Genomic DNA, 26396 nt, shown 5'->3' with positions numbered 1-26396 from the left:
ATCAAATTGTGTGGCCAAACGTTAATCAGAATATTTATTATTTGGATATAGCTCATAGCTTTATCAGTAGTAACTCAAAGTGAGCTACATTCAGGTACACTAGTTATTTCCCTGTCCGCACAGGGCTTAAACTCTCAGGTGACAATGCTATAAGTGGGCATATCCTGTTAGGCACCCTGATGCCAAGAAGGGCTTGCCTATTTTGTAACGGCATCTGGATGCCCAGATTCTGTTCTAGAATACTAGCATAACCTGGTATCAGTGCACCTTACCCTTAGGTGCCCGCTGGTGTAATTGTGGGTGCCTAAATAAGGCACGAGTGTGGGTACTTGCACTGATTTTATTTTGGAATATGTTGAATAACATAAGCGTTGCCATATTGGGAGAGACAGAAGGTCCATCAACCCAGTATCCTGATTCCACCAGTGGCCAATCTAGGTCACACGTACCTAGCTAAATTGCAATCAACAAACCAGATTTTATGCTGCTTATCCTAAAACTAAGCAGTGGATCTTCCTAAGTCCATCTTAATAATAGCTTATGGACTTTTTTTTAAAACCCTGCTAAGCTAACTGCTTTACCACATTCTCTGGCAACGAATTCCAGAGTTTAACACATTGAGTGAAGAAATATTTTCTCTGGTTTGTTTTACATTTACTACTTAGTAGCTTCATTGCATGCCCCCTAATTCTAGTATTTTTGGAAAGAGTAAACAAGTGAATCATATCTACCTGTTCCACTCCACTCGGTATTTTATAGACCTCTATCAAATCTCCCCTCAGCTGTCTTTTCTCCAAGCTGAAGAGCCCTAGCCACTTTAGCCTTTCCTCACAGGGAAGTCGTCCCATCTCCTTTACCATTTTTGTCACCATTCTTAACGCGTCTAATGTCTTATAATGTCTTCTGCTATACCACTATCTATATTCCTAATGTTTGTTAATGTGTTCTGCAATACCACGATCTTATATTTCATGACCATGTAACCCAAAATCCTTCTGTAAAACCAAATGTACATCCTCTTCTCATTTCCAGTATCCATGATATATTGTAAGCCACATTGAGCCTGCAAAGAGGTGGGAAAACGTGGGATACAAATGCAACAAATAAATAAATAAATTCTCTGTACCTTTTCTAATTCCACTATATTTTTTTGAGATGCGGTGTCTAGAATTGCACACAGTATTCAAGGTGCGGTCGCACCATGGAATGATATAAAGGCATTATAACATTCTCATTTTTGTTTTCCATTCTTTTTCTAATAATTCCTAACATTCTATTTGCTTTCTTAGACGCTGCTGCACACTGAGCAGAGGGTTTCAACGTACCATTAACGATGACACCTAGGTCATTTTCCTGGGTGGTGACTCCTAATGTGGAACCTTGCATCATGTAGCTATAGTTTGGGTTCCTCTTTCCTACATGAATCACTTTACACTTGCTCACATTAAACGTCATCTGCTATTTGGATGCCCAGTCCCCGGTATCTTAAGGTCCCTCTTGCAATTTTTCATAATCCTTTTGCAATTTAACAACTTTGAATAACTTTGTGTCATCACCTAAATTTAATTACCACACTAGTTATTTTCATTTCTAGATCATTTATAAATATGTTAAAAAGCAGTGGTCCCAGTACAGACCCCTTGGGGAACCCTATTATCTACCCTTCTTCATATTTACATTGGGGACTGTATTTCCAGGTTTGAATCAGGAAATAGATTGGACCGCAGCTATGTAAATTAATTGAATGTCATCATCAGGTTGCAGTATTCTCATTGGTGTACAGAGCCATGTGATTTATTTAAATTTAGCTGGTCACTGGTGCGATAGTAACAGAGTATGGCAGGCACTAATGCAGTATGTGCGAGCCTTTGACTACAAAGTATTTAAAGTTGATCACATTTAGCTGATTTTATGATTGTATATTTATAGTTCTGACTGACGGTTTTAATTTTCAATTTTGGCAGACCACACCCTGAGGCGGCAATTTGTGAAACATGCTACATGTTGGTGGAGGCATCCATGCACTGCAAAATGTGAAAAAAGTGTTGCTAAAGGATTACAACTGAAAGATTTTAAAACGTCTTTATATATTGAAGAATGCTTACACAAGTTGAGAATATATATTGGAATTTGCAATAATAAATTACTGATTACTAAAGAAATTACTATGTTGGTTAGAACTGAATTGAAACTAGTTTTGGAACTCAAAGAATAACAAAGAGCAAGTAATCCTTATGGCTAACTGGTGAGGCAAAGCAAGGTAAAGTGATGGGTTGGTATAGGAAAACTCCCTGACCTGTAAAGAGGAGGGAGTATTCTTCAAAAAGGAGCGAGAGAGAAAAAAAAACAAGTGAGAAAAAGAAAAGGACAGCAAAAAGGTAGTGGACAAAGAAAGACATGAATAGATTAGAATGAGAAATGGAAAAATCTGAGCAAAAAAGGAATGAAACTGGAGAAAAAATAAACTGTAAAAAATGGAAAAGGGAATACATGAAAAGAGAGGAATAACCTGCCTACCTAGGAGGAGGGGAGGGGGGGGGGGCTAAGAAAGATGAGACTGTGGGACACTACTGACAAGGACAGAGGAAATGAGAAGAATAAACAGGAGGATTGAGAACTGAGGGGAAGAGGAGACTGAGGTTGGCAGGGTGAGATGGATAAAAGAATGAAGGATGGGGAACTGGTAGAAACCCTGTGCTATAGCTAATTTATTTATTGCATTTGTATCCCACATTATCCCACCTATTTGCAGGCTCAATGTGGCTTACATACTTTTGTAAACATTGTCATTACAGGATAGCAGATACATTTAGTGTTGTGTAGAAATTAAGTGAGGGAAGAGAGAAGAAGGAAGGGGGTGATTAGGGTAATTATAAAAGGTGGGTTATCTTAACTGAGTGGGTTGGTGAGGTGGACTAGTGTGGCTATCGGTTCTCATTGTAGGCCTTGTTGAAGAGCTACGTCTTCAGAGATTTGCGGAAAACTAATAAACTAATAAAGGTAATAACTGAACCAAAGAAGTAAATCATCTCTGGCATAGAGGGCCCTGGCGTGCTGCTGACAGCACGCTTGAGAAAGGGGGGCTGCTGGCTTCTGGCAGCATAGTGCAGCAATGTATTAACAGCCTAATTTTCTAAGCTTTCTTTTCCTTTGGAAACAATGGAAAAATAATCTTAGTGAATTAGGCACCAAAAGAGTGGCAGCAAACCTCTCAGAGGATGCCCCTCCTACTGTTGAGGGTAGGAGAAGGAATGAGATGTCTTGGACTCTGGCTCCTAAGTTTTTGGGCTGGCCCCTAGATCAAAAGAGAATTTGTCAAGGCATTCTATAGGTTTTTGTGCACCCCCCTGCACTTAAACCAATTCTATGGCTGGCTAAGTGTGAGAGCCTAAATTTTAGGCACACTGATGGCTGATCACGCTAGTATTCTATAATAGAACCTAGCGTGATCAGCCGTCAGTGTGGCTAAAATTTAGGCTCTCACACTTAGCCAGCCATAGAACTGGTTTAAGTGAAGTGGGATGCACTTGATTGGAGGCACCCAGTTATACAACCACCTCCAATGTATGTACCTGTGTATTTTATGAAATATGCATGTACATCACTCCTGCCCTGCCCAAACTACATACCCATTATTATTATTATTAACATTTGTATAGCGCTACCAGACACAAGCAGCGCTGAACACCAGACATAGAGAGACAGTCCCTGCTCAAAGAGTAGTTACTTACCTGTAACAGGTGTTCTCCGAAGACAGCAGGCTGCATATTCTCACAAGTGGGTGACGCCACGTCGGCCCCGGAGGATTTTAAAGCAAAATCTCAAAATCTCTTTACGGCGTTGCGTCGCGCGAGCGATCGTACTGCGCATGTGCGCACACCTCTTCCCGCTCGCCGTGCGGACACGCCCCTCAGTTAAATCCAAAAGATGGAGGAGACAACTCCAAAAGGGGAAGGTGGGAGGGTTTGTGAGAATATGCAGCCTGCTGTCTTCGGAGAACACCTGTTACAGGTAAGTAACTACTCTTTCTCCAAAGACAAGCAGGCTGATATTCTCACAAGTGGGGTATCCCTAGCTTCCAGGCTTACACAACACAACAAACAGTGGTCAATTGAGTCTCGCAACGGCGAGGCCAGAATAAAATTGACCTGAAAAGAAGAAATATCTAAATGAGTGTAGCCTGGAACAGAACAAAAATGGGCTTAGGAGGGTTGGAGTTGGATTCTAAACACCAAAGAAGTTCTGCAGCCCCGACTGCCCAAACCGACTGACGAGTCGGCTATTGCTGAAGGCAGTAGTAAGATGAAAATGTGTGGACTGATGACCACACCGCAGCTTTGCAGATCTCTTCAATAGTGATTGATCTTAGATGAGCCACCGACTCAGCCATGGCTCTAATTTTGTGAGCCGTGACATGGCCTTCTAGAGTCAGTCCAGCTTGGACAAAAATGAAGGAGATGCACTCTGCTATCCAAGAAGAAATTATGCAGTTTCCGACAGCAACTGGCATTAAAAGAAATAAACAACTGGGCGGACCGTCCGAGGGAGCTCGTCTGCTCCACGCAAAAAGTGCGGAGCTTGCTTTCGCCAGGGCTTGTAAGATGAGGGAGAAAGAATGTTGGCAAGACAACTGACTGGATCAGCTGGTACTCTGATTCCAGCGCCAGTAAGAACTTTGTCTGCATGCAGAGAACTACTCTGTTAAGATGAGAAGTAAGGTAAGGCGCTTGAGCTACTAGAGACCGAAGCTCACCGACCTTACGAGTTGAAGGAACAGCCACTAAGGAAAACGACCTTCCAGGTCCAATACTTCAGATGGCAGGAATCCAGTGGCCCGAATTGAGCTTGCAGCAGCTGGATGAAAACGACATTGGGACCCCAAGATACTGGATAAGGAGTGATAGGAACTCTGACCGAAGCATAAGAGCCAACTGTCAAAATTATTGTGGGTGCTAAGCCCAACAGAAATAATCTCCCCTAGACACATACAAGGAATTCTCTCAATATTGGGGGAGAGATAAACCTCTCGTGAAGTGGACAGCTAAAGGCTGACCTTTCACACGTTGATGATAAGCTCTATTGCACAAAGAAGAATACTGACAGAGTTGGTCTTGAGACCAGACTCAGACAGGTGTAGAAAGAACTCAAGCAAGGTCTGTATAAGACAAGATGCAGGATCTAGGGCCTTGCTGTCACACTAGACGGCAAACCTCTTCCATGAAAAAGAATAACACCTCTTTGTGAAATCTTTTCTGAAAGCAAGCAAGAGTCGGGAGACACTCTGGAAAACTCAACGAAACCCCACTCTCAACATCCAGACCGTGTGAGCCAGAGATTGGAGGTTGGGATGTAGAAGTGCCCCCTCGTTCTGCGTAATGAGAGCTGGAAAACATTCCAACTCCAGAAGAAGAGGGAATCCTATCTGACGCAGCTAGAAAAGAGCAATCAGAATCATGGCTCCACAATCTTGCTTGAGAAACAGCAAAGTCTTTTCCACTAGATGTATGGGAGGATACGCATACGGAAAACCTGTCTCCCAAAGAAGGAGAAAGGCATCCGATGGTAGCCTGCCGTGAACCTGCAGCCTGGAACAGAACTGAGGGACTTTGCGATTGGACTAAGTAGCAAAAGATCCACTGAGGGGTCTTTCGAACTATAGGCATGCTCAACTGTAGCATTATCCTGCTCAGCCTGTCGGCCAGACTGCTGTTTACGCCAATTAGATAAGTGGCTTGGAGAAAACATGCCGCATTGCGGGCCCACCGCTACATCTGCATGGCATCCTAACTCAGAGGGCAAGATCCAGTACTCCTTTGTTATCGAGTACATCACAACCCGATTGTTTGTTGAATTAAAATAATTTGGTTGGATAGCCAGGAGGGATGCAACCTTCGTCAGCAGCTTTTGACTGAGTAAGATGCCTCAGAATCAAAATAGAGAGAATTAACCACCTCTGAGGGGAATACCGAAGACTGGCGAACAGTCGGGTTACATCCTCTAGATACCCTAAACTTGATACCACTGGGAAGCTAGGATGCACTGAGCGGATGTCATGTGCAAAAGTGCCATGGGAGTTACATGAACTGCGGAAGCCATGTGTCTAGAAGTCTCAATATGTACTGTGCTGTAATCTGTTGAGACGGGCAATCATCGTGTTAAGGGAACACATGCACTCCCAGTCCATGAAGATACGCTGCAACAACAGCCAGGCACTAGGAAAAAAACATACTCTGGATGCAAAGAGAGTATAAGTATCCTGTAAATCCAGAGAGCATAACCAATCGTTTTCCTGAAGTATGGGAAGAAGGATGCCCAGGGAAAGCATCCTGAACCAAATCTGTTTAGGCCCCTTATGTCTATGATGGGACGCAACCCACAAAGAAAGACCTGGAATAGAATCTCAACCCTTCTTGCCCTGGTGGAACGGGCTCGACTGCATTGGCGCTGAGAAAAGCAGAGAGTTCCTCTGCAAGTACTCACTTTTGATGGAAGCTAAAGGATTAAGCTTCCAATGAACAATGTGGAGGGTTTGATTCCAGATTGAGAATGTATCCTAACCGGACTAGTTGAAAAACCCCACCGGTTGGAGGATAAAAGAAGTCACCTTTGGTGGAGAAAATGTAAACTTCCCCCCCGACAGGCAGAATGGCCGGTACGGACATTTTTTTTTTTTTTTTTTAGTGGCTATACTGAATTGGAGCCAGTCAAAAACCCCTCTGTTTCCTGGGGAATAGCTGCAGGGGCCTGATTAGGTGCACGCCGCTGACTAGAACGAGCGTGCTGAGGCATAGCCCGAACCGGCTGTCGAGAAGTAGGAGTATAGGTACGACCCCTTAAGGCACAAGGAAAACTACTCCTCTCTCTAAAGAACTTCCAAGATGAGGAAGTGTATGTACAGCATATCTACAGTTTTCTGCTGAGTCTCCTCCTCCAGGAGAGAGGCACACAGTCATGAGAGTCTGCGCATCACTGTACCTAGAGCAGAAATCTAGGTGTTACATTACAAGTGTCGAAAATGCCCTTGGACAGGAACCTGCGACACACCGTGTGTTACCTGACCACTTGGTGAAAAGGTCTAGCCTACTCCGGTGGGAATGCTCGTAAAGATCTGACAAGACTTGATTTGGGATGCGATCATGCCAGCCTGGTACGCCATTCTACAAAAGAGGCTAAGGATGTATGCTCTGGCCCCGGGGGCGCCGAAGTAAGTTCTTAGAACTCCTATCTGTTCTGAGTGCAGAAGACTCAGGTGAAGATAGTAGTCCAGGACCTCTAGCATCTGGGCATTGGGATTCACAATCTCCACTGTAATGTCAGATGACCATCATTGAACTGAACTAACTACTCAAACAGAGCAGCTCAGATCCAAACACGTCCGATATGGAGGCTACTATGGGTCGAGAAGTTGCCCCAGTAGGGTGCGAACACCCATATCAGAGGCAGCATCGGTGAAGGAGACCAGGTGAAAAGCCAGATGCCGCAGGAGGCGGTAGCACCCATGGCATCCAATGGTACCCATGGTCCCGAAGCCAAGGACAAAGTCTGGAAATGCAAGGGAATCGAAACCAGACTGCTAGACCATGGCACCGACGGTACCGATGATACACATGGTACCGATGATACACATGGTACCGATGGTACCCATGGTACTTGGTACCGATGATAGTCATGGTATCTGGTATCGATGGTACCCATGATACCTGGTACCGATGGTAGCCATGACATGTGGTACCAATGGTACCCATGATATCCGGCACCAACAGCACCGACGGTACCGATGGTACACATGGCACCGACGGTGCTCATGACACCTGGTACCAATGGCACCCATGGCACCGATGGTACCTGGTCATGATATCTGGTATCGATGGTACTCATGTGCCGATGGCATCCATGATACCTGATACCCATGTATCCACGGTACCGACGATACCTGATACCATGGTACCGATGGCAGTCATGATACTCGGTACCGATGGGCGATGATACCTGGTACCGATAGTCGATGGTGCCCATGATACCTGGTGCCGATGGTGCCCATGATTCCCGGTACCGACAGCACCCATGGCACCGATGACACTCGGCATCAACGGCACCCATGGTACCGATGATACCCGGTGCCGACGGGACCCATGGTACCGATGATACCCGGTACCGACGGGACCCATGACACCGACCATGGTACCAATGTAGTTGGTATCGATACTCCTCGGTACCGACGCACCGATGATATTCGGTACCGACAGTACCCATGGCACCGATGATACTCGGTACCGACGGCACTCATGGCACCGATGATACCCGGTACCGACAGCACCCATGGCACCGATGACACTCGGCATCGACGGCACCCATGGTACCGATGATACCCGGTGCCGACGGGACCCATGGTACCGATACCTGGTACCGACGTACCGGTGCATCGACGTCCAATGCCAGGATACCTCCATAACAGAGGGAGCAACGCTCTCGGCACCGACTGATGTCTGAAGCCCGGATACCTCCATAACCGAGGGAGCAAAGCTCTGGGCATCTCCTTTGGGCATCCCTGGCAGAGTAGAATACGTCTCGTTTCTTTGAGACACTACTTGCGCTTCACAGAGAGATGATCCGGCCCAAGACACATCCGCCGATGCGCCCGAATGACCTGCCAAGCAGGAGGCGCCGAGGCAGGTGGAGACCTATTCGATGCATAACTATACCCAGCGTGCATCGGTCTCTGTCGGACTCCAGAATGATCTCCTTTGGGCATCCCTGGCAGAGTAGAATACGTCTCGTTTCTTTGAGACACTACTTGCGCTTCACAGGGAGATGATCCGGCCCAAGACACATCCTCCGATGCGCCCGAATGACCTGCAGAGCAGGAGGCGCCGAGGCGGGTGGAGACTCACTTCAAAGGTTACACCACTGATATTGTGTCACCAGGTTGCCCATTCAGTGGCTGACCAGGGATGCACCTGCTTAGGTTCCTGGTTTTTCCTGTGACATACACCTTTACCACTTGTTGGGGCTTAAAGACAGTGGTGTGCTGGAGCAGGCTGTCACAGCTCTGGAGAGCCATTTGTAAAGTTTTAATAAATGGATCCTAAAAATGTGGGCTTGTTTAGTTTGCTGGCTAGAGAGAGCCCACAGATAACAATATACCAGCACTTTCAAGAAAAAAGAAAAGAGAAGCTTATATGCTTTGTTCAGGCACAGCCCCTTGTGACTCTGGCAATTACTTAAATTTTTTCTTGCCTCAGGTACAAAAAATACCTGTATATATAAGCCACAATGAGCCTGCCATGAAAAGTACAAATGAAAAAATAAAAAAGAGATTTAACTCCGAAGACCTGAAGAAAACACGAAGCCCTAACGAACTCCGTGTCTCCTCAGACGCGGAAAAAGAAAAACTGAGGGGCGTGTCCGCACGGCGAGCGGGAAGAGGTGTGCGCACATGCGCAGTACGATCGCTCGCGCGACGGAACGCCGTAAAGAGATTTTGCTTTAAAATCCTCCGGGGCCGACGTGGCGTCACCCACTTGTGAGAATATCAGCCTGCTTGTCTTTGGAGAATAGAGCTTACAATCTAAAAATAATACAAACAGACAAGACAATTAAGGGCGAGGGAGTACTGGGTGAGAACACTTATGCATGATCCTGCAGACGTGCATTGATATGTGTGTGTAAATGGCTGTACAATTTTATGAAAAGCATTTTCTGCACAGAAAAACCTTTATAAAATTATCCCCTCTAAAATAATACAGTACATGAAGACAGGCTTTTATTACTTTCTGTTATCACAGATCTAAAATATTACATTCATATACTCTAATTTTACAGTGTGCCCGATGCTACAGCTAGCTTTGGTACTAAAAAGGCATCTGAATCTTTTGCAATCACCAACAAATATTCAAAAGTGGGCAAGCTCTTAGTTATTACAGCAAATCAAAGTCCATTCTTTTATTCCCAAATTTAAAATCCAACATTTTGGCTATCAGTGGAATGTTCATCAAGCTTAACCAAAAAAACAAAAAGGCAACAATCTGCTTACTAAAGTAGATAAAGACTAAAAAAAGCAGAATGGTAAAAATAACAAAGTTTAATGAAACAAAACCCAGAGGTAGGTTAAAACAATACCTGACTTGGCCACGTTTCGCCCTCAGGCAGCGTCAGGGGTAAAACTATAAAATAAAAACATAGACATCAAATCATCATATACAAATCATGTACATATACATCAAAACAGAACAAAAAATCACAACATAATTAAATCACCCATAATGTAACTTAAAAAATAAAATAAAATCAATTAAAAATAAAATCAAATATTAAATGTTTTAACCAATGGTATAGTAATAAAAAACAATAAATGCCAGAATTAATACATTTAAATCCCATTAAAATTGAAACAATTAAAACAGAGACATATGAATCCATGTAGAGTGAAACTAAAATAGAAAATCAAAACATATAAAAGGAGAGGTGGATATATCAATTAAATATCTATCAAATTTGCTAAATGTGTAATGTAACATGCACATGCTTTAGATTTGCCAAATTAAGTGTATACATATCCGACAAAGAAGGGTTAAGGGAATACAACCCTTTAAAAATATAAAAACTTCCTGAAATAAAAAAAATATTTAAAAGAATATATATATTAATCATTCCACTACAAAAAAGGTATGTGGTCTGTACACTTGGTAGCTTTCACTTTCTGTTTTGTGTTTTATTGTTGGTTTGATTTATAGTTGGATATCATTAGGAAGATTTTTTTGTAGTGGAATGATTAATATATATATTTTTAAATATTTTTTATTTCAGGAGGTTTTTATATTTGTAAAGGGTTGTATTCCCTTAACCCTTCTTTTTTAGGTATTTATACACTTAATTTGGCAATGCTAAAGCATGTGCATGCTACATTACAAATTTAGCAAATTTGATAGATATTTAATTGATATTATATCCACCTCTCCTTTTATATGTTTTGATTTTCTATTTTAGTTTCACTCTACATGGATTCATATGTCTCTGTTTTAACTGTTTCAATTTTAATGGGATTTAAATGTATTAATTCTGGCATTTATTGGTTTTTATTACTATACCATTGGTTAAAACATTTAATATTTGATTTTATTTTTAATTGATTTTATTTTATTAAGTTACATTATGGATAATTTAATTATGTTGTGATTTTTTGTTCTGTTTTGATGTATATGTATATGATGATTTGATGTCTATGTTTTTATTTTATAGTTTTACCCCTGATGCAGCCTGATGGCGAAACATGGCCACGTTGAGTATTGTTTTAACCTACCTCTGGGTTTTGTTTCATTAAACTTTGTTATTTTTACCATTCTGCTTTTTTTAGTCTTTATGTTCATCAAGTTTCCACTTCTTTTCATTTACAATAACTCATATAAAAAAGATGGACTGGTTTGAACTGCTTCGCAACATGAAGCGTAGCATTCTTCCTACTGGATCCAACAGTTCTAGCTGGCACCACCATTCTTATGAGCTCTGAAAGAGCAGTAGCAGTAAAGCAAAAGATGCTTATATTCCTATCTACGATTCATAATGCACTCAGAATATGATATCTCAAGCAGAGTTCATATTTCACTCATGTACTACTGAATGAGTTGTTTGCTTGGGGGAATTTTGTAGATTTTACAGAGTCAGAGAGAAGAATATCACAGAATTTAAATACCTGTGATGGCTTGTTCAGAAAGTAAATAGTCTGCCTTTTTGCTGCATTACACTTACAAAACTGTTTTTGTTTTCTTTTGAACTGCTTATATACTTTTTCAGCCATTCAAAAACTGGGAACTCAAAAACAATGCATCTATTAAGGATCAGTTTTCCTGCCCTTGAACAGAGTGATACACTGTAGGTGGCATCAGTTAAAGTTTTAAAGAAGCTTCAAAAGCAATGTAAAATGCAAAAGTGCTCCATAAACAATGACTGCAGTACAGGCAACTTGTCAATGATATTCGGCATTCATTTTTCAACTTCTCAAGAAAAGTGACCTTGACTAAAAATCAGCCCTAGGAGGCAATGCATTTGCTAAATATGCAAAAATTCTGCCATGGGGAAAATGGAAAGAACAAGACCTAATAAGAAGTATGACTCTATATTTATCAACCAATTACTACTACTGTATATTTTCCGAACAGCAAGAGTCATAAAATATACTAATGAGAAAAGCTACTGATTTATACACTAGCAGCACTGCTGGATATTTTAACAAACACTCTGGATTTCTGATAACAGACACTCCTTACAGTAAATACTGTTATTTGTTTATTGGGATTTATTTACTGCTTTTATGAAGAGATTCACCCAAGGTGGTATACAGCAGGTACAGTTTAACATAAAACTTACAGTTTTGTTAACAGCATAACAATAGTAAAATAACCAAGAATAAACATAAATACAATAAATGAGGTAACATTGAAAACAGTAAATTGAAACTTAATAATAGAACTACCGTGAAACTGTTTCAAAAATATACACATTTAACAGCACTGGAATTCAAATACCAGAGATATAATACAATGTTAACATAATACCAATGATATACCTAATAAGCATGCATTAGAACAGTCAACTAACATAGATATGATGCTAAAGATTTTCTACAATACGGCCTACCAATATAGCTCAGGGACCAACAGCAGATATATGATGGGAACAAGATGCTTGGTACAGAGTCAGTTGGGAGTTTTGTGGCCTCCAGTGGACAATATGAATAAATTACAACTTTAAATAATTACCTAAATAAGTACCATTGTGTTGTAAGTTTGCCTAAGCTCATAAAGGTATTTTACAATACCTATTTTGTCATTTACCATGGGGCTCTTTTACTAAGCTGCGCTAAAAGTGGCCTGCACTATTACTAGCGCATGGGTTTCCCACTTGCTGAGGACAATTTTAGTGCAGCAGTAAATTAGCCACATTTTCTATTTCTCCCATTAATGGCCATGCTCCATCATCTATTTATTAGGTGGTAAGGTCTCCTGTGCTAACCACATGCTAATTAGTATTTTTTAGTGCATGGGTAGTGCTTGCAAACACAAAACTACTGCAGGACACCTGAGCACACCCTGCGATAGTGGATTTTAACCTGCTATAAAAACATGCATTAGTGCTTACTGCAGCTTAGGACCCCATGACTATAACTAAACAAAAAATAAATACAAAAAAATCAAAGCAGCAAAAAATCAAAATCATGGAAAAGTAATTACTATAATTTTTAAAAATATAATATGAAGTAATTTTCTAAAGGTCTTTTTGCACATAAAGGCCTTTTGATGTGGGTAACAGACCTCATAAATTATCCCAGAAATTAAGCAAATAAAGGTCGATATTCAAAATGCAACCAGACATGTGAGGTACTTAGTCGGATAATGCTAGGTGGTCTGGGGGTGAAGTTGGGGGAGACCTGGAAGTTATCCAGGCACCACAGATATTCAATGCCAGTGCCCAGATAGTTGGTAATACAGTCCTAACAATGAATGGCTAGATATCTGGGTACAACAATGAAAACTGGCTGTACCCGCATAACCTCTGGGCTCCATCAAACACCTTCATTATCAGTACTGTTACCATCACTGAATATCTGGGACTAATTCAGTCACCAGCTGCCAACAATTTAGAAAGCGCTGACCTTCACAGGCTGAATAATAGTTTCGACCAGATAATAGTTCCCACAGTGCCAAGAAAGCACGCAATCCTATGCAATTTGATTGTAGGCATGTTCAGAAGCAAAGTCTGTGCAGAGCATGTGCAGAGCATGGGCAGAGTCACAATTACATGTTTTGTTTATAAAATAAAAGAAATTTCCATCACATAAAAATGTTTAAGCTGCTGACGAAAGCAGTGACACTTGCAAGCTACACAACTTTCAAAAGCCTCAAGAATTACACACATACCTCATCACTGGTCCAACAGATGTTAAAGTCAAATAATTACAATTCAAAGGTTTTACAGTATCTTCCGTGACCAGCTTCAAATAGCTTAACCTAGAAACTTTAAATTTTATCCACAATTTAATTAAATACTCATCTGTACATGTATGAAAATGTCGGGTAGGGGACTAACTATCCCACATACTAGTCTCAATTCTAAATGTTAAGTTACTGTTTCTTTGTGCACTGTTTCCTTCATACCTCGTAGATCTGACTAGAAAATAAAAATGTTCTATAACAAAAAATGTAAACACAAAAATGGAAGAAAGATCTACAGTAGATTAAACACTTTCAATAACTTTCTTGGCTAGGAAACAGTGCTGCGACAGCAGAGATGTCTCCTGTAGTTTCTTTGCCTTTAGCAAATTTTCTGTTTGTACTATGGTAAAATGAAAATGGCTCAAATGCCTAGCTCCATTATGAACTAGATAACAACTATTACACTAGCTACATAATTATACCAAAGGCATGATATATTATGGCCTTTATCTCATTCTGAAAAACTCAATAATAAATGAGATTCCATGTTTTGATATGAAATATATACTGTCTAGTAATGAGCCTTCAGTACTAAGACATTCATGATAGAGTTTGCTCCAAATTACTGTCTAGGGGACTGAGCATTAAGGATGGAATCAGCATGGCCTTGTATACTGAACTACAAGGAAGGTCAATACTGATACAAACATAATGTATCTGTATTTTCTGTAAAGGATAAGTCAAGGTTATGAAAGTCTCACCGCTAACCAAATCAATACCACTACTGTTTCATGTAGAAAGCAGTAGCAATAGAAGGATATTTGCAAGAAAGAAAAAAAGATCAATTTACATTTTAGTGAAATTAAAGTATATTTTAACCAATATCTTTTTAAGCAAAATTATTCATGCTTTCAGAAAATATAGTAAGGCAGTGAGAAAAACAAAACAAAAAAAACAAACCAGGACTGCTGGACTTGATGCGAATCCAGATTTGTTGGCCTTTCTAGTTCTGCCCTAGGGGGAAAAAAGTTTAAAATAAATAAAAGGCCAGCCTGGTAAGTGCAGGAGTCAAAGTCTCATGTTTACTCTATAAGACATCACACTCTCTAATAAAACACACATGCAATGTACTGAGTTAATAAAGGACATCTACCACTAATAGTCCAACTCACTAAGGTTTTTTTTTCTCATGTGGGGAAATACTTCCATGAATCAATCCTCATATGCTGAATGAGCCAAATTATTTTCCAGCACACTAATTATATATTTGTGAAATTTGTAATAACCCATAATGAACTGGAATATCCACTATAGCAGACATCATCATTCAATGTTATTGCAATGCACTCTTCTTTCACATTTCTCCATGGAGTACGAAATAAATGTACTTTGAATAAATCAGTACCATGCATGCTCCTTTACCAACTCCCATGCTAGTTTTAGTATGGTGCTTGGATAAATACATTGTTAGGTCACTGCATCCTGAATATAAAGAGGAGAGAAATCAGAATGTATTGCAGTATTGGTTACTGCAATTCTAACTATACTCTACATTCTAGTTCACTTTGAGAAAATGATATATCCTCAGACTACAAGTTTACAACATCTACCTTCTTTTAACTGATATGTTTTTCTACACTGGAAAACAATTCCATTTTTCAACAGTACAGAAAATATTAAAACTTTTCATATATCAGTTCAGACATAATACAGTAATATGGCTCTACCCAACTAGCCAAGCTTACAGTAAGAGGGGCATTTCTGAAAGACCGACCAAGTCAGAATTGGGCTGTCCTGCTCATAATGTCAAAAAACCCCCATCCATCTCACACCATTTTCGAACAGGAAAAACATCAGGATTTCCTGTTCAAAAATTCATGAGGATGTTCTTGCACTGAAAAAGTCCAACATGAACAGTCATTTTTAAAAATGAAACGTCCAAAATATGAACGCCAAAAAAACCAGGCATAAAAACGTCTGGTATCAGTTGTACAAAAATGGCCCTACAGATGATGTCCCTGCAGAATTTTAATGAATTTTCTTTAAAATGTTTGTGATATATCAAATAAATGGCAACTATGAACTAATGTGTATAGGTTGCAAAATCACTGCTTACATATACAAATATCAGGCTATTCCAGCAGTACATGCTGCAAACTAATTCATGTATATGTTATTGTGAGCCCTCCAGGAACTGATAAAAACCTACTGTACCTAAAGGTACACCACTACAATAGCCATCATGCTTGAAGGTGTCTTATAAATAAATTCAGGTACAGTAGGTATTTCTACATTCCAGGAGGGCTCACATATGTGTATGGAAAATAAGAGTTAAAGCAGGAGTTACACCCGAGTCCTGTTGCTAAAAGTCCACTGCACTGACCACTAGGCTACTCCTTGCACCTGCTTGCAATGGCCATAATACCTAAAGCTGCCAGAAAGCCTCCTTTCCACTGTCACTTTCACTTCTTAAAGGAGTGTGTGTGTGTGTGTGGGGTTGGGTCAGTAACCACAGGGAGATTACGGAGGGTTTATGCCTTTATCCCTCCAGTGTCAGTTGCTCAATCAGGGCACCTTTTTGTACCCTGGACTTGACTGAAACAAGTTTAGATAAAAGAAAAAGTCATTTTTTGTGCTTTGGACATTTCTTCTGTTTCCATTATTGCTGAAAGATGTCCTAATTTGAGCCCTTCCTAGTCCCACCCAAAACACGACTGCAACATGTTCCATGCTATTTGGACAAACTGCAGTGAAAACTGTCCAAAATCTGCCTTTTGAAAATCATGAATTGGACGCTTTCGGAAGATGGACTTTCTACTTTGAAAATGAGTGCCTAAGCATCTTGTATTTGTGTACCATGTGCAGAAGCAATATCTGTAGCTGGCCCTTCACATGGAAGGGGGTAATTTTTTTTTTTTTTTTTTTTAGAAAAGTGATTAGCTTTTAAAAAGGTACATCAACTTTGTTAATTCAAAGTGGCAGATTTAAAAATGCATCCCTCCTCTCACCAGGTATGAATGAAGAGAATTAAAATATAGAACTTTTCTAAACCCATAAAAGAAATATAATATATATATTTTTTAATTAACCATTATTCATTAATTTGGGATCTTCCTAGAGGTATTTGGCAGCTGTAATACCCTAGAACCACACACATCCAACTTCCAGTAAAGTCTTCAGAAACATTGTGGTGCATTAGTTCCAAGCCACACCAACTGGAGGTTTAGGGCTTGCACCTCTGTCTTCAGCTTGATAGTATAAAGGAGGAGCTCAGCAAACTTAAGCAGGAATTGGATGTAATGAAATCAGCTTCCAGCAGTACAAAGCATCATAATAATTTACCACCACTGCTTCAAAGAATAAAACAACCCAAGAATAGATAGGTCATAGCAGGCTCAAGTAGATTACAACATGTGGCACAAAGACATCCACCCTCACAATTGTTGCCCTTACAAAATTTTGCTGCATTAGAACATTGTGATACTCAAGAAAAAAGAATTGAGGTGGAACCAGAAACAATGAAGGTAGCTCATGAGAAAGAACACCCCTCCCTCCCAAAGCACCGATAAGTTCAAAACAGAAAATTGTTGCTACTAAGAGCTTCCATTAAAGGCATTAAGTTAGGAACACAGTTCAGAGAGCCCAACATAATGAAATGACTTCCAGGATCCTCAGCTACCAGGAGTACCAGACAAATACTGACTATAATCAGAAAAGAGACTGGCAGGGGCTCATTTTCAAAGCACTTAGACTTACAAAGTTCCATAGGTTACTATCAGGCTTATTTTCGAAAGAGAAGGGCGCCCATTTTCCGACACAAATTGGGAGATGGGCATCCTTCTCTCAGGGTTGCCTAAATCAGCATAATCGAAAGCTGATTTTGGGCGCCCTCAACTGCTTTCCGTCGCAGGGATGACCAAAGTTCACGGGGGTGTGTTGGCAGCATAGCGAAGGCGGGACTGGGGCGTGCTTAAGAGATGGGCGTCCTCTGCTGATAATAGAAAAAAAGAAGGGCGTCCCTGACGAGCACTTGGCCGACTTTACTTGGTCCATTTTTTCTTGCGACCAAGCCTCAAAAAGGTGCCCGAACTAACCAGATGACCACTGGAGGGAATCGGGGATGACCTCCCCTTACTCCCCCAGTGGTCACCAACCCCCTCCCACCTAAAAAAAAAACTTAAATTTTTTTTGGCTAGCCTCTATGCCAACCTCAAATGCCATACCCAGCTCCATGACAGCAGTATACAGGTCCCTGGAGCAGTTTTAGTGGGTGCAGTACACTTCAGGCACGTGGACCCAGGCCCATCCCCCCCCCCACCTGTTACACTTGTGGTGGTAAATGTGAGCCCTTCAAAATCCACCACAAACCCACTGTACCCACATGTAGGTGCCCCCCTTCACCCCTTAGGGCTATGGTAGTGGTGTACAGTTGTGGGGAGTGGGTTTTTTTTGGGGGGTGGGGGTGGGGGGCTCAGCACACAAGGTAAGGGAGCTATGCACCTGGGAGCAATTTATGAAGTCCACTGCAGTGCCCCCTAGGGTACCCGGTTGGTGTCCTGGCATGTCAGGGGGACCAGTGCACTATGAATTCTGGCTCCTCCCACTACCAAATGGCTTGGATTTGGTCATTTCTGAGATGGGTGTCCTCGATTTCCATTATCGCCGAAAATCGGGGACGACCATCTCTAAGGTCAACCTAAATGTTGAGATTTGGGCGTCCCCGACCGTATTATCGAAACGAATAATGGACGCCCATCATGTTTTGATAATACGGGTTTCCCTGCCCCTTAACGGAGCCATCCTGCGAGGATGCCCCCAGGAAAACTTGGGCGCCCCGTTCAATTATGCCCCTCCACGTAACGTTTTAAGTCTAAGTACTTTGAAAATACACCTCTGTGAATTCTCACACTGATGATGTTATCCACCTGGGAACAAATGGCATGGCTAATAATACCACACTTATAGCATAGGGAAGTGGTTCCCAAAATCTTTCAGTCCGCAGTGCCCTTGGAGGCATATTTTCAAAGCACTTAGCCTTCCAAAGTTCCATAGAAACCTATGGAACTTTGGAAGGCTAAGTGCTTTGAAAATGAGCCCCTTGGTATCCATGCAATTTTTCACGGTGCCCCTCCCCTCACCACCCCCCCCAATTTTCAAAATTGGGTTAATATCAACTCTGTTCTATGATCTGCAACGACCCTTAAACTTACAATATCGGGAAGAAAGAATTTGCAATTATTGGTGGGTATAAATGGAGTGCAGGACACATACATATGCTGAATAAGACCCGGCATACAGTGTTTGAAATCCTTAATGCAGGCACTGCTATACAGCACAGCTAATTTTACACCAGCTATAGTAGGCAGGCTTTGTACTGGGTGTTTCTCAGCATACACTTTGGAGCATGACAAATTTTATGCCAGTCTTCTAACCACTCAGTGCTGCATGGAGATCTACTTTATTAAATGAAAAACTTATCCTGTCTGTGGCTAAACACTGATGCACTGAAGGCTCATTCAGAAGAGCACAGGACTGGAAGCCCTCCTCTGCTAGAAAGTATGTTAGATATCAGGCTATGTACGATATACAGCAGTCCTGGGAACATTTTCTCCAGACACCGCAAGCACAAATTCCTAACGTCCGATACCACTCGCAGTACAACCAACCCCTCACATGGCCACTGTGCCCATCCCTCTCACATAATCGACATCGCAACCACCAATATATGTGCGGTTTTACCGAACCCGGTGCAGGGTTAGACCGAAGCCAGCATTCCTCCCCCTAGGGCCGCCTGATCCTAAACAAAAAGCACCTGGAAACCCTGGGCACCTGGAGCGAGGGCCCTGGGAAGATCGGGGTGGACCTGGGAGTCACCCCAGATACAGCTGTGAGGATATGCAGAAGGGCTGCCTCTCGGTTCTGCATGGAAGCCTTTGTGGCCATTTTCCAAGAACAAATCCCTTGTTTTCCCGTTCATAATTTGGAAGTTCCAGTTTGTAAAATGGCTGTTCATGTTGCATGTCTCCAGTTCACAGACATCCATCTCACGTATTTTCAAACAGGAAACCTAGACCTATTTCCTGTTCAAAAATATATGCGAGATGGTTATTCTTTTGGGACATTCTGATGTGGCTATCTCTATTCTGACCTGGACATCCTTTCAAAAATGCCTCTCCATGTTACTATGGCCATGGAAGTACACAACTTGGAAAAAGGCTTAGTTGCATGTTGGGATGTTGCTGGAGAGGCAGCAAGAGTTTCCTTTATGTACACAAAGATCCAAACTATGTACAAAACTGTTTCTTTAATATAAACTATATTTTATCCTTCTGATGGCAGACAATGCTTTATTTTAATGTTGAATGCATAAGGGGAAGATCAACTTTCAACTTGTGAGCTGACCCAAATTGAAGTGTCCTTTTAAATAAGAATTCAGTCCAGTAACCTTCTTTCTTAGAACAAAGCATCATCAGCATTCATAGGAGTGATATTCTGACTTTGCTCCACACCTTGATAAATGTGTCCTTTGGGATGATTTATTCAACAACCCTAGTATAGAAACTTTAAAAAAGAAAAACCTAGGTGAACATTTACATACATCTGCCGGAGTATGAAAGGCTTGTGCTGGTTAGAGGCTGATAAATATTCATTCACTTATAACCTAACAGAATGATACTGCTGTCCATCAATACCTGCTACAATCATCTTGTTCTCATTACATTATATGAATAAGCTTGCCTTTAATCCTCTAAAATTTGACAGAACACAATCATGACTAGCTACAGTATTTAACAGAATTTCTTCATTCAAGAAAAAGAAGGAAGCAGATGATTTAACTGTATTTCAACTTTTCGGAAGCTATTATTACAAAGATTCCTTTGGTAGTTTTGATTTTCCATATAACATCCATTTGTGGGTTATATATCAGCAGAAAAATTACAGCACAAAATTGTTTGTTGATAGAAGAACAGAATTGCCTGTTGCCAGCTAATTGCACAGAGCGGGCTAGGATTCTCAATCTAATGCGTTTATAGTACCAGTCCACGATGACTATCCATGGAAACAGAAATGATGCCACATCAACAGGCATTTAAACAGAACAAAAAACAGAACTGATATGTTTACACAAAAAGCAATGAAACTACTTTTTGGGAGATGTCACATTTTAATGGCTATCATGTTAAACCAAACTGAATAAATGGCTTGAAAACTACTTAGTTATAGCTGAGGGGGATGCCTAACAAACAAATGAAGATTAATATGAAAGGAACACTTGCACTGACATCATTCTTATTTTACATACATTATTCCAAGTTTTATGTGCCTGCTTTCTACCATGAACTCATGTCCTATGTGACGGTCACTGGGGAGAATTTTGATCTATTTAAAATTACCCACTGCATATAGGGGTCCTTTTACTGGTTTATGTGCATAAGTGACATAAGTGACTTGGAGGGGCATAATTGAACGGCGCCGGCGAAATACATGGCCGGCGATGTATTTTAGCGCCACCGCAAAGAACTGGCCAGAACCGTATTTTTGAAAAAGATGGCCAGCCATCTTTTGTTTCGATAATACGGTTCCGGCCAGCCAAATGCATTGGATTTGGCCGGGGTTTGAGATGGCCGGTTTCCTTTTCTAGCGATAATGGAAAGTTATGTCGGTCATCTCAAACCCGGCCAAATTCAAGGCATTTGACCGTGGGAGGAGCCAGCATTTTTAGTGCACTGGTGCCCCTGACATGCCAGGACACCAACCGGCCACCCTAGGGTTCACTGCGATGGACTTCAGAAAAGCTCCCACGTGCACAGCTCCCTTACTTTGGGAGCTGAGCCCCCCAACCCCCCACCAAAACCCACTACCCACAAATGTACTGCACCCACTAAAACTGCTCAAGGGACCTTCATACAGCTTCTAGGACTTATTGCTGCTGTATAACTTTGGCACACCAGTTCACACCAGAAGACTAATCTCTCTGAAAAAGTCCTTTCTTGGCATAACCACCTTTACTCAGTTAACTGCAGATCAGAGGTGGTGCCCCACTGGCAAAGAGTCCCCTGGTACTAAGATTAGCAGTAGGTCTGAGCTGGCACAATGGTGTACAATGCCCTCTTTCAGCACCATTCAAGGTAAGAACTACGTTCTCTAACCTGGGTAACACAGGAAAGGGATCTAAAACTATCTTACAAAAATGGCCACTACCGCATGGACTACAACAGGAAACAAAACAGGGCACACTCTGACCCAGTAAGCAGGGGGAAAAGCACCACGGGAGTAGAGCCTACCAACTACCAATACCTACACCCACCACAATGCATTGCTGATGCGAGTCTGCAGTGCAAATAACAGAAACGGTGCCACACTCACCCCTGAGCCACATCACAAGCAGGCAAAGGCTGTCGGAGGACAGAACACATTCTTGCTGTCATGGAGGTGGGAACGGAATTTGAGGCTGGTGATAGAGGCTGGCAAAATATGTTTCTAATTGATTGTTTTAAGTGGGAGGGGGTTAGTGACCAATGGGGGAGTACGGGGAGGTCATCCCCGATTTCTTCCTGTGGTCATGTGGTCAGTTGGGGCACCTTTTTGAAGCTTGGACCTGAAAAAAAAAAGGGACCAAGTAAAAGCGGCAAAATGCTCTTCATCAACACTTTTTTTTCCATTATGGGCTAAAGCCGGCCATTTCTTAACCTCGCCCATGCCCGCCAATGTTCCGCCTTCGCTTTGCTGCCAACACACCCCCTTTAACTTTCGCCAGCTCTGTGACGGGAAAGCGGTGATGGTGTCAAAATAGCAGCTTTCGATTATCCCGATTTGGCCGCTTTTGCGAGATCGCAGGCCATCTCCCGATTTATGGCCGGCGATCACTTTCGAAAATGAGCTGGTTAGTTTTATAAATATGTCACCTAGGTTTAGAAGTTGAGAAAATGCCTATTTATTGTCTATTTTATAAATATAGATAAGTGTCTCTGGGCCCCTTTTACTAAACCGTGATAGCAATTCCCGGCGCAGCAATGCTGACAAAGCCCATTCACTTTGAATGAGCTTCGTCAGCATTGTTGCGTGGGAATCGCTAGCATGGTTTGGTAAAACAGGCCCTATGTGTATTTATAAAATACTAAGGGTAAACTGGCAGAAAGTACAGCTACATTGAAACCATGGACATTTTTACACCTGCCTGGGAACAGGCATACATTTTGGCATCTAAAATACATGCATACACATGCATTTTATAAACAATTGTACTTTGCAACAACTCCTGTGCTCCATTCAAACTCTACCCAAAAATATGCTTACATATGTGTCACCTAAAAGTACATGCTGCTTTGTTATGCAGGTAACATGGATACATACACATGTAAATAACCTCTTATAAAATACTGACCAGTGTAAAAGAATATGCCATGACAATGATGGTGCATACTTTGACACTAGTGTGTACAGAGGCAGAATTTGGGAGAAGCATGGGCAGAGTTCATCTACATCTTCTCCAAATGTCCATGCCTAGAAGGTAGGCGCAATATATATACAAGTAGGTACTGCTTACTCTCGTAAACCAGGCATCCTGCTATAAAATTACCCTCATTGGGGAAAATGCTATAATTGGGCACCTCCATTTAGGCATCCTGATGCTGCACAGTGACAGCTTATTCTATAACAGAATCTGAGTGCCCAGATTCCAATATAGAAAACTTGCATAACCCGGTATTGGTGCAACTAAAATTAAGGCACCTGCAATTACACCTGGTATAGACTAACTGCAGCCACCTAAATGTGGCAAATGTTTGCATAACTGATAGTATCCATAAGTTGCATCTATAAGTGGTAGACATGCTCATGTCCTACCCATGATCTACCCTGTATATATTCCCATTGCATTTACTATGCCACTCATGTGTGCCTTTTTAGCATAGCACTTTGAAACTGAGCTGGAATAGGTAGGTCCCTATTTTATAAAGATGGGTACATTTTGAATATACAAACCCACGACCCATCTGACCTGTCCATTTTTTGTGACTCATTTGAACCACGGCCATAACCATTGACCCTTTGTTATGGACTGTAGCTTTTTCTGAAGTACTACCTCGACTATGGAAATGGAGAGTAAAGGTTTCATCATACACAGAACTTCAGTAAGTGGCTCCAAACCTGGTACCAACAAGAAGGTTTCAGATACATTGGAGGATGGGGCAGAACATGGAAGAGCAAAAGGTTATATTGTAATGAAAGGCTATATCTTTCTGTGGCAGGAAAAATTATGCTTAGTGAGACATCCAGACAATGACTGGCTGATATTCAAAACAAAGCATGCAGGAAAGGCTCCTACTCACTTAAATCACTTGTCTGTGGCTAACTGCCGATATTCAGCAGCACTTAACTGGTTAGCGCCCACACCGAAACCAACTAACTTGTGGGCATTCCAGGGGCAGAGTTGGCACACAGTTAAGTACCAATATTCAGCCCTCAAAGCATAAGATGACTACTTAAATTGGGCTGCATAAATAGCAGTCCTATCTTTAAGCAGTTCAGCTTATGCAGTCAAGGACATGAAATAGCCGGGAATACAGTCAACAGTGGACATAAAAATGCTGACCACTGCTGGCTGAATAAGAGCTGGTATATTTCTAGGTATTTAAACTAGAGGATGACGTGGCACATAGAAGCAGGTGAGTCTAGGATGTCATCCCTGGCAAAAGCGTAAGCATAACAATGCAGCAGTGGTGAAAATAACAAGATATCCATCTTAACAACTCACTTGTCAGAATCAAAGTAGAAGAGGAGGACAAGCAAAAAAGCTATACAAAAGATGCGAGAGCCAATAAAATGTAACTAGAAAGCAATGAACAAAAAACGCTTGCCATCTAAGCAACAAAGGTGTGGATCTGCAAGCCTTTATGTTGGATAATGTTGCTGTTACAGAGAAAATGAGTCTCATGATTGAAACACAGCCATACCAAGTATAATCTCTTTAAGAGAAACAGAGATGGCTGAAAAGCTGAAGAATTAGGACTGTATCTTAAAAACAATATAAAAGTAGCTGTAATGCAGGGAGCTTGGGGAATTGGTCTGACCCAGTATGGTTATTCTTATGTTCTTATGCCTATACATATTACCTCTTATGAACTCCAGAAAGAAGCTCTCTTTGGCCCTACATCGAGTGTTACCAGTACATTTGAGAGATCATACTCCACATACCTGGCCTAGGACTCGGAGTGAAGTTCATTCTTGCCAGAGTATGTGTAAAACTAACCCATTTAGAGAAACTGCCCCCAAGACAAAAATACAGTAAATATTATAACCTCTATGTTTGCGGGTGACGGTGGAAAGGACCAATGAAAAAGCCTATAAGTATGAAAAAAAGCCATGTTTGCTACTAAGTTGTTGATAGCAGCTGCATGAGCTAGGAGAAAGATGGATGAGTTTTTCATAGTCCTGTGTGTAATGGTGCCTGGTTGTGCTAGCAGATAAGAAAAGTATGTGAAAACTTGTTTTTCTGTGCTAGCCTGAGAGCTCCCCAGAACAGAGCAGAAAAATGTAGCTTAAAAAGACAGTAATAGTAATGTAATGTAATGCTAACCACAGCCTTATCCTTCACATGTTTTCTTTCTGTTCACATCAAGGATGGGCAGAAAAAAAGAGAAGCAGAAAGACAGTGGATCAAGTTGAAAGGAGCTATAAAAATGGGAGCAGATCTTTATATAAGAAAAGTAAATAAAAGCAAGAGCAAAAGGAAGCTGATACGGTGGCTGAAAAAATACAGGCAAGTGGGGTAGAATTCACAGAATACAGAATAATGTAAAAAGAGAAACACAGATAAATATACTGGATAAAGCTTACAGAGGCAAAGAAAGAAACATGGATAGCAAAAGTACAGGCAAAATCAAAAATGGCTAAAAAATGTAGGGTCATATATTTGGGCTGCAAAAACCCAAGTGAAAGGTACAGTTTAGGGGTGAAGGAACCTTTCTGCACAAAAAAGGAGTAGGACTTGGGTATGATCGTATGTGATGGCAACAAGGAAGAAATGACGATGGGGAAAGCTAAAAGGATGCTTGGGTGCACAGGGAGAGGAATGTAGCCAGTAGGAAAAAGGAGGTGATGATATCCCTGTATAAGACTCTGGGGAGACCTCATTTAGAAAGATTGTGTATAATTCTGGAGATCACACTTTCAAAAAGATATAAACAGAGAGGTGAAATTCCTTGATGGATTAAAGGACTGCTTTATGAAGCAGCTGGTTCAGGAGCCAACAACAGCAGGAACAATTCTAGACCTAGACCTATCCGAAGATTGTAAGTCATATTATTATCTTTTGCTCATATTTTCCTGACCTGAGGAAGAAGGTTCTTGCATTCATAAGCTAGTTATTCCAATAAATAAAAAGGTATCTTTTTTGTTGTTGTTTTGTTTTATTTCTATGTTGTAAGAAGGAAGAGGCTGTCCTACCCTGGTTAGGCCCCTAGGGGG

General features: G+C 41.3%; 1 protein-coding gene across 6 annotated transcripts in view; it reads right to left on the bottom strand.

Annotated features, from left to right (window-relative positions):
• GPHN (gephyrin) overlaps positions 1-26396 on the bottom strand; it is a 907672-nt gene that overhangs the window by 421728 nt on the left and 459548 nt on the right. For 3 of the 6 annotated variants that reach the window (XM_030213888.1, XM_030213889.1, XM_030213891.1), the window contains exon 6: positions 14889-14942. The exons of the other annotated variants lie outside the window; for them this stretch is intronic. In XM_030213888.1, the coding sequence (XP_030069748.1) occupies positions 14889-14942 (54 nt within the window). The remainder of the gene's footprint in view (positions 1-14888; positions 14943-26396) is intronic. 6 annotated transcript variants of the gene reach the window in all.

This window comes from Microcaecilia unicolor, chromosome 9 (assembly GCF_901765095.1).
Source record: "Microcaecilia unicolor chromosome 9, aMicUni1.1, whole genome shotgun sequence".
NCBI lineage: Eukaryota > Metazoa > Chordata > Amphibia > Gymnophiona > Siphonopidae > Microcaecilia > Microcaecilia unicolor.
The sequence above is the reverse complement of the archived record's forward strand: the minus strand, read 5'-3'. Positions and strand labels throughout refer to the sequence as shown.